At 44.1% G+C, this 9,248-nt stretch overlaps 1 protein-coding gene across 3 annotated transcripts; it reads right to left on the reverse strand.

The window, feature by feature from the left end:
• Positions 1-790: 790 nt before the first annotated feature.
• Positions 791-9,001, reverse strand: LOC8044008 (cytochrome c oxidase assembly factor 6 homolog). Of its 3 annotated transcripts, none has more exons than XM_029993771.4 (4): positions 8,616-9,001; positions 6,943-7,093; positions 5,638-5,699; positions 791-980 (listed from the first exon to the last, which is right to left on the reverse strand). In XM_029993771.4, exons 2-4 carry the CDS (start codon positions 7,084-7,086, stop codon positions 905-907), a joined length of 282 nt encoding a protein of 93 aa, XP_029849631.1. In that variant the 5' UTR covers positions 7,087-7,093; positions 8,616-9,001; the 3' UTR covers positions 791-904. The 3 variants fall into 3 exon arrangements, with proteins under 3 accessions (XP_029849631.1, XP_029849629.1, XP_042144402.1); XM_029993769.4 differs by having other exon boundaries at positions 6,943-7,096; positions 8,616-8,989; XM_042288468.1 differs by lacking the exon at positions 791-980 and having other exon boundaries at positions 5,409-5,699; positions 6,943-7,096; positions 8,616-8,905.
• Positions 9,002-9,248: the final 247 nt, after the last annotated feature.

Consider the following 9,248-nt stretch of genomic DNA (forward strand, 5'->3'; position numbering starts at 1 on the left):
CCAGGGCTCTAAGAGAAGTGGTAATGACTACATCTTAGCTTCTTGACGAGATTGGTTGCAGCAAGACGGGCTTGAGAAGAACTATTGTTACAACTAGTCTGCTTGTTATAGTATTAATGATTCGTTTTTAGCAAACATGTATTTACACGTGATATACACTGCACGACACTGTTAGCGCAAAGATGACTTCGGCGCTTTCTTCCATTTTACGCTGTAAGGGCACTGGGTGGGCATAAAAATTTACCGCTTGAGTTGGTACCCCAATTGAGCACTTTCGACCACTGTACTAATTGTTTTGATGACAGTCCCGGAATACCTAGTGGAAAAAGGATCAAACTGAGGACTGCTTGCTTGTGCTAACGGTGTCAAAGAGTGTACCTCGTACAGAAGTCTGTGGTTTGTTCCAAACGTCTGTTGTAGCATTCCCTTGGTATGAACGAAGATGTACTAGCAGGGGCCCTATGCTACATCGTGCGACCAAGGGACTGGGACAACGCCGTCTGCTGTGATTGGTCAGCGGCGCGGTGCTGACCAATCGCAGCAGACCGTGTTGTCCCGATCCCTTGGTCCTGCGATGTAGCATAGGGCCTCTGGATAGGTTTAGGAGCGTCTGGAAGTTGTTGAGGTGAATTTCCCAAACGAGTCAGAGAGTCTGACGTAAAATTAGCTTAGGTTGCAGAAGCCGTTCTCGTTTATCAACGTGGCCGTTTCCCTTCCTCCCGAAGGAGGAAAGGAAACGTCCACCGCCGAAAGAATCTGACTAAATTGGTCAAAATTAGATTTCAAAATGTAATTGCGCAGACGTCCTAAAGGAGGAAGTGCTGCATTTTATTTCGATAAAATCAGGTTTTGTACTGAATAGGTTTGAAAGACTGTGGCGATCTATACGGAGGGCTGTCTTCCATCAAGTGACCGCTCTTTTTAGCTTCTCCTGACTGTCTCCGGGGTCGAGGAGGAGTTCTGTCTTGCCAAGACTTCTCCTAGAAGAAATAACCATGTTGTAGTTGGCATGAGTGGAACACAGCAGTTATTGCAAGGTTTGCAGACGTGGGAAGACGATCCCTGCGCTATTGCACGCTGTGTCCTGTTGAGCAAGCATACTCAATCGTTTCAACATGCATATTGTTACCAGTAGGGGGGCAACATACTTGGCCATCAAGTTGTTTTAAATATTAAATTGCAGTCGCTTCTCTGAGATTCTTTGACATTGCAATAAAAAACACTATATGTAGCACTGCACAATTTAAACAAAACAAAATGAGGTCAAGGTAACTTTAAAACTTTGCTGCCAGCAAAAACAAAACTACCCATAGTTGATTCTGTTTTGTCAGAAAACATTTTAAGCATTTCAGGGAACAAGTCTTACCTTTAAAAATGGGTGAAGATGTTATAAGACCTAAAATACTGGTGTATTCCTTTGACTTATGAATAGCCTAGTTGTACTTTAAAATTTCCAGCCTCTTCAAAATTTCCTACCATTTCAACTTAAAGTGCTTTTCTCTTGTCATTGGGAGATTGTGGTAAAGCATGCAAATATTGTTTGTGGAAGAAGCATTATTAGTTTTTTTTTAGCTTTGTCTTTATATATGATGCGATATGCTGTTCTAGGCAAAGGAATCGATGCAGTTGCTATGAAAGTGTATTACAAACGTGAGGAGGTGGAATCTGTGCTTTTAATGTCTAGATATATGAAATTTTAATATATAATGTGATTTCTACTTCAATTACAGTAATTTTACTCCCAATCATTGTTGGCTACAAAAATTCAGTTAGCTCTTGCAGGGAACATGTGATGTTCTTATCCTTCAACCATCCTGTCTGTCTAATTTTCTTTCAGAAAATATTAATTAGAGATTGTATTCAAAATAGTAGCAGTTTCCAAGCGCAATAAGAGGTGCCATAATTTTTTTTCAACATGATTTTTTTTATATCTTGCATAAATTAGCTAACCCCTTGCCCACTCATTTTTTTCTTCAAGGAATGTACAGCAAAATTTTATTTTAAACAGGCAATTTGCATTAAAATAAAGCAAACATTTTCTCAACTTTCAGGTGTCGTATCTTACTGGTCCAAGTCTCACTCACGTGCAGGAATCCCAGAAAAAAGCTCACCGGACAAAAGCTCACCCATTTTTTCACAGACCCGGACAAAAGCTCACCAAGAGAAAATTTCATGTTGGTCTTAACATGAGTGCGGACAATTTAGGTGCATGCGTGCAACACTAAAATGCAACGCTAAATAAATGTGACAGGCGCATGGTTTGTTAATTAGAGTAGAAACAGGTTTAATTATCGACTGGTCAGAAGTGAATGCAGTCCCTTAGCAGCTCCAGCAGTCTTGGTAAATCTGGGTGTACGGGAACCCCTCGAAAATATTTTTCAGACGATTCTGCAGGTGCAGAGTGGTTTTTGCACCCGCTTCTCTGGCGGTGCCTCTCCCCGGGCTTGTGTCAATGCCGTGGCAACGAGCGCCTGACTTTCCTGTAGGCATCCAATCAGCCTCATGCATTAGTATTGAAGAGACATTGTGCCTAACCTTCATATGCGTGTTTAGCGTGACATAAGCACAAAGGAAAAGCGAGGTTACAGAAGGGCGGCTTTGCTTCTTCGGTCACTCTTTGGGTTCAAAAGCTTCGGTTCACAGTTTCTTGGGCGTGGCACAAGGGTGCTCCGGCGTACCTTGAGTATCTTATCAGCTCCACTCAGTTTCAGCGACCTAAATTTTGGTCCCAAACCGTTGCTTCCCTGCCTGTTATGGCTTATCTTTCGACACCTTTCCATGGGATGGGATGCCAATTTTCCTAAAAGTGGTGCTATGTCCATCGCCTCCGGGTAGAAAAAAAAAAAAAAGAATGAGGTGAGCTTTTGTCCGGGTCTGTGAAAAAACGGGTGAGCTTCTGTCCGGTGAGCTATTGTCCGGTTACCGACGTGCAGACGCCGAAGTTGATGGAATGCTTTCATCTCTCCTGTCGCTACCCATCAAACTATCGTCAGATTCTTAAAATCGGAAAGACTGAAGGATTTGTCTTCACATTTGTCTGAGCATTGATCCCCTTTAAAAAGGTTTTCTATTTTTTCGTCAGCTAAAGCGGACCTCCGTGCCAAGGCCATGTGGTTTTAGCATAAACGCTCACAAACATTTTTTTTTTTTCTTGGCTAAATCGAGTGTTTTTTCTCTGTCAAACAGCAAAACAAACGAGCAAACTGCCCAAGTTAAATGGAGCAACAGGGGTGGTTTTGCCATCTGGCAGAGTGCACTCTAAACAAGCGCTGAAACCGAAATGCAAGTCACACTCTCACGGTCGGGCTTTATGGTCCGAAAGGGGTGGCACAAGTGACACAGGCAAGGGGTTAATTCAATGTTCAGAATTACACTTAGCTAAAATCAAAATGATTCTAGTGATATAAAAAAGCAACCATTCACCACTTACCTTAACTCGAGTGCTTCTCAGAAACACATTTTCCCCTGTTTTTGGGAGGTTCGCTCACCGACTCCTTCCAAAACTATTTCGAGCAATGACACAATCCATTTTCGAGAGTTCCCCCACTTGCCCAGACTGAAACCACTACATAGCTGTAGGGTTGCACTGAAAGTCTCTTTTTCCAGGAGCTGATTCAACTAGAACAATTACTTCAATCTGTCTCAACCCTCCCAGATTCTTCCGATTTGTTTATGAAAATAGTGGAGTGTTGGCTATCAACGCTGCAATCACTTGAGGACAAGCCAAATTTCAATTAGCGTTATAGTAGTATGTATTTGGAAAGCAGAGGTTGGCAATTTTTGGCACGTGCTTGATAGAAATGGCAAGCACTAAAGTTAATTACGTCCCTCCCTATTTTCCTGGATTCCTAGTGTACAGAGGCCAGGTTCCCTAAAATGTTCCCCATCTTCCCAAATACTCCCCAATTATCAGGGGAGTATTTGAGTCAAAGACCTGAAGTATCGCGTTGTACGGACAATGCAGCACAAGTGGTTAGGTGAGAAAAGAGGAATGGACTGACAATTATGAGCATCTGAGGTTGTTAGAAGGGCATAGCATGATACAATGCAAGACAAACAGCACAAGGAAAAAAGAATGGTGTCATACATGCCAATCACTTTAATGATACCCCGAGACCACCGCCATAAGGCACCAAGGATGCACCGATCCAGAATTGTAAAAACAAAAGGTGAGTCTTGCCACTTGCCCAACCACCACAGGAATTTTGCGAGCGCCAGTCAAAAAGAACATGCAAAAACCTCTGTGTGATTTTGACACCGGCCCAACGCAGCGATATAGCTTAGTGATAAACCTGAACAGGTGCAAAACTGTTTGACAAACGCGACGACCAAACCGACGACAAGTCCAGCATACAACTCGATTGGTTCAGAGTTGGGAGGAAGACGGCCGTGGAGCAAATCAAATGTGCGTACATTTCGTGCCCCTTATTAGTCGGCGACAGGTTAAGAATTCAATAGAATATCTGCCTCCAATGTGAGATTTCGGCCTTTGATAAGACTTTGTCACATGCCCAGCCAAAACCTAGCGGAAGGCTGCAGGTGTGTGCTCTGGAGGCAGAACTTTTGCTGCATTCTTAGCATGTCGCCGAAGGCAGTAACTGATGACACCAAAGTTCCAATTTTCATGTAGTCAATGAAAGTTGACTGCATCATGCTGGTTATTTCATGCTAAACCATTCATGGTCACTTTGTCCAAAAAGAAAACAAAAAGTGGAAGGGGGGGGGGGGGGGGGGGGGTCATCTTATTTTACACATGTGTAAGTGATAGTTACCAGACAGATGTGGAAACAAATACTTTTGAGACTTTGCTTTCCGTGCTGCTTCAATTTGAAATTGGTGTTTCGAGCAATAGAAGCCAGAAATCTGTGTTAGAACCTGGGGGGGGGGGGAGGGGGGGGGGAAGGGAAGTATTTTACGCATGCATAAGGAACTTTTAGACAGAGTAACTTCCAGAGCTTCTCAATCTTATCGTAGAAATGATCGAGGGAATCACTTTGAACAACATAAAGGGTGTAATATGAAAGAAAAGAATTCGACACAGGAAGCAGCGAAAACCCAAATTCCAGTTTTGTGCCTTAACTAAACCACTCTACCTAATACCTATAGGTAGAACTCTGCAGTGATAGGGTCACCAACAAGACAATGTCAGGGAGGAGCTTTCAGTCTTCTTGCTTGCAGCATGAAACTATTTCCACTGTCTTGGGCTCCTTCCGCAAAGCCCTCAACTTTTTCTACTAACTGAATGCTGGAGAGGAGGAAATCGTGAACCATATGGTGAGCTCAGTTTTTCTTAATCCGCAACAGACTTTTTAGCCTTCACAATATGGCAGAAAACCGTTGACTCTGATGACATACCAACCGACAACGAGCAAGTTTTCTTTTTTAGACCCCAAAACAAAAATAATATGTCGTGTAGAAAAAAAAAAAAATTTATTGCAATGAGGTGACCAGGCAAGTTACATGAGCCAGGCAAGCATGGAGTGAACAACACGGGCTGCAGGGAACAGCCAAGCGGCAGGATGATCACACGCTCGACTGGTCAGGTGTTCTTTCTACGACCTATGTACAGTAGCTAGGGTAGGACAAGGCCACGCCTAGCTCTTGGGCCGGGACGAACTCTCGTCCAGGGGGTCGTACCCTTCATTCTCTATCTTGTCCTTGAACTTGAGGTACTCCCGCTTGCGATTGAAATGCTTTACCTAAAGATAAAAGAAAAAAAATTAAATAAAAAAAAAACATGAAATTTTCATTGAGATGGATCATCCAAACGTTTCCAACGATAGCAAATTGGTCCACAGCCAAGCAATTGGTATGTTTGTTGGTTTGAGAAGTGAGTACGATGTGTGCCATATCCACAAACACTGAAAAAGGCACTGGTCAGAAGGAATGAAATGGCCTTATAAAAGATTGTCTTGCTTTAACACTGGTTGCTAGACAAGCAATCGGAATAGGAATAACCTTGGAAAGCACAGAGAATGGCTGTGTTCTCCCTGGATACACTATACAGGGTGTCCACCCCAAAATAAAGCTTCCTGTTGTTTTTTCACCGCAAAAGTAAACTATGCATTGCCAAATATTGATATTCTCCACCCAAATGTAGAGCTTGCGGCCCGAACCAGGTATCAAAGTTTCAGAACAGTTATCTTACTCAAAAGTTATGCGGAGTGCAAGTTCGTCTGCATCTCTTGCAGGGGTTGTGGTGATGTCAAAACGCCGAGCTCTGATTGAAGGACAGTGGGTAGACCTCAAATGTCGTGTTATTTGCTTTCGTTGTATGTGTGAATGTATATGTTGTATCTTACACCTACTTGGGCCTTCAATGGCCTGTAGTATCCTCTAAATAAAATTTTAAAAAAAGCAAGCTACCTTGAGGTCTACCCACTATCCTTCAATCAAAGTCAATCAGAGCTCGGCGTTCTGACGTCACCACAACCCTCGAAAAAGGGGGCGGACAAACTTGCGCTTCGCATAGGTGATTTTCTGAAAAATGCAATGGGAAAATAACGACTGACGAAGCCCTTGGATACGTGGACCTGTATGGCACAAGTTACCAAGAACGTGCCCCATTTTCCTTTTAAATTTTCATAAAATAACTTGTAACTTTTGAATAAGGTAATGGTTAGTTTTTAAGCTTTGGCACCTGGTCCTGACCACTAGCGCTACATCTGGGCGGAGATAAGTGTTCGGCTACACATGGTTTGTTTTTTCAGTGAATAAGATGCTAAATCTTGGGGGGAAGACACACTGTACGTGGCAATTCTGAAGAATGTGTTACTGGTTCATGCTTAATTGCGCACTGTTAAGTGACTACCTGGTATGAGCAGAGAGAGAGAAAGAGAGAGAGACAGAAAGTGCTGCTAATTTTTTTAAAGACTTTTAAACAAAATCTAAGGCACACTCCGGGTTAATGTCACGTTCCAGAAGCAGTGGAGGCACACTTACCCACTGGCTCGGGCACAGGGACTGGTATTCGGCCTTGATTTTGGCACATGGGCTGGGGTCATCAGGGTTGCGATCGAGGCATTCCCAGTAGCGGTCCCTAGAATCCCAGCACTTCTGTCTCTGCTCCTTATTGGGGAACGACATGGTGGGGCTGCTGCACAGCACAACACGTTGCCGATCAATGGCTGGTAAACTAGCTTACCAGGAGTACCAACACGTCTATGATTCACTTGGAGTAGTTTGCCAGTTAAAGGTACAAAACAACGCTGACATGGGAACAGCTTAAAAGGGCGGTTCGAACTTCCAAGTTGTAATTAGACATTTTAAATGTTTCTAACAAACAATTTTAGAAATCCCTTTCCCCCGTCGCCGTCCCATCTACCAAACATTTCCAACGCTCCTGCGTCCTGCGAAATAATCTAACTTAGCCTAACGTAGCTTATCTCAACCTTAACTAGCCTAACCTCGCCTAACCTAACCTAGCTTAACCTCGCCCCGCGCTTTTAGATTAAGAGCGATGCTATATGCACTACGTAGTGCACTTTGGACGGGAATTGCTATATTCACTACGCGGAGAGCTCATGCCGCTCGGGCCACCCTTTTTCGAACTGCGCGTGTATCACTGGGGGGCTCGTTAACACAGCCCCCCGCCTGCGTTCACGCCGCTTCGCGGCGACAGTATGCGGCTGATAATTAGAAAAGTTAACCAGTACACGCCGCTTCGCGGCGTGTACTGGTTAACCACCCAAGCCCCGCTGTCCCCGATCTGCGACACCTTAACCCCTACGCTATGCCACCGCTTAGAAAACTTGTGATCATTCATTTTATACGAGACATACGTAGTGCATATAGCAATTTCCGGCCGAGCTGCACTCCGGAGTGCATATAGCATTACTCCTAGAGTAAAGCTATACGCACTCCGGAGTGCGCTTCGCGCGGAAATGGCTATACGCACTCCTCCGAGAGATCATGCCGCTCGGGCCACCCTTTTCGAACGGCGCGTGAATCACTGGGGCGCTCGTTAACACAGCCCCCCGCCTGCGTTCACGCCGCTTCGCGGCGACAGTATCGGCTGCTAATTACAAAGCGTAACCAGTACACGCCGCTTCGCGGCGTCCAGCCGGCAATCCAAGCCCCGCTGTCCCCGATCGCACCTCCGGAAAGGGAGTCCGATACCATTTAGTTCTGCAAAGTTTCTCGACAACATTAGATTTTTTTTTTTTTTTTTTTTTTTTTTTTACTGTTCATCGCAAAAGAGGAACTGTAAATATCGCCAAATGCCCCGACAAAACAAAATGATTGAGAAAAAAAAAAAAAAAAAAAAAGTAGGGCCACCGCGGATCGAACCCGCGTCCACTTGCGTATGAAGCGGAATCCCTAACCCCTATGCCACGGCACTGCTTAGGAAACTCATTGTGTCCACTCTTTTTATACGAGAAAAGCGGAGTGCGTATAGCCATTTCCGTCCGAAGCGCACTCCGGAGTGCGTATAGCTTTACTCTTACTCCTAAGAGTAATCGTCCCCCACAACAAACACATGACCATGTAGAATGTTTATAAGATAACTGTTCGCGGAAAAAAGAAAACTCGTAACATGCATTAAAACAACGCGCTTTGGTTTCCGCCGCCCCACGAAATTCAAAAACAGTTCGCACGCTTTACTCAGCACTTACCCTTGAAACTTTGAGACCGATGGCACCCGTTTTGTTGTCTTAATTCTTCAGTCAAGCTACTAGGCGATAGCGAGTAAGCACACGCAGATCATCCGACTTGCTTCAACTCCAACTTCGTAGCATCTGCAGCTCTGTTAAAACGATCGAAGTGTCTAGCGTTACGTCCGACGTAACTTCCCGGCGGCTGAGAAACTCGCACTAAACTCTGCGAGCGTACGAGAACCGAGAAGGTGGCTTTAGAAAACAGTTTCGAAACTAACTGTGCTTCGTTCAGTAACTCGATATTCGCACTGCTCTTGCTTATCACGTGGCTATAAAGTCGTGGAGTAACCCTTTTTAACTCGCAGCTCGGGTAGTAGGTTTGTAAACGTGACGTCAAAAAAGCGTTTTCATTCGCCAAGAGTTATAAAGTGTTTTTTGTGTTCTGCCGGTGAACGACGGAACGGGAAATGTTTTGCGTAAAAAGGCAGAAAAGAGATTCCTCCGCGAGAAAGTTTAAAGCGAGGCATATTGTTTATTTTGTTTGCCTTCTAGAAAATTATTTGACTTCGGACCAAATTTTTTACATGAATACTCATAAGTTTAAAATTATTAAAGCATCAATAAACCGACCTACCTTCTCGCAAAAGTTTC

Source organism: Ixodes scapularis, unplaced genomic scaffold, assembly GCF_016920785.2.
Source record: "Ixodes scapularis isolate PalLabHiFi unplaced genomic scaffold, ASM1692078v2 PGA_scaffold10__122_contigs__length_95168666, whole genome shotgun sequence".
Taxonomy (NCBI): domain Eukaryota; kingdom Metazoa; phylum Arthropoda; class Arachnida; order Ixodida; family Ixodidae; genus Ixodes; species Ixodes scapularis.

What these genes read in the sequence shown, in the direction of transcription:
- LOC8044008 (XM_029993771.4), bottom strand. Translation starts at nt 7,086, where the DNA reads ATGTCGTTCCCCAATAAGGAGCAGAGACAGAAGTGCTGGGATTCTAGG. An exon ending in CCCTGTGCCCGAGCCAGTGG is followed by an intron (nt 5,700 to 6,942) that starts GTAAGTGTGCCT and finishes TTTTATCTTTAG; the next exon opens with GTAAAGCATTTCAATCGCAA. An exon ending in GACAAGATAGAGAATGAAGG is followed by an intron (nt 981 to 5,637) that starts GTACGACCCCCT and finishes TATTTCTTCTAG; the next exon opens with GAGAAGTCTTGGCAAGACAG.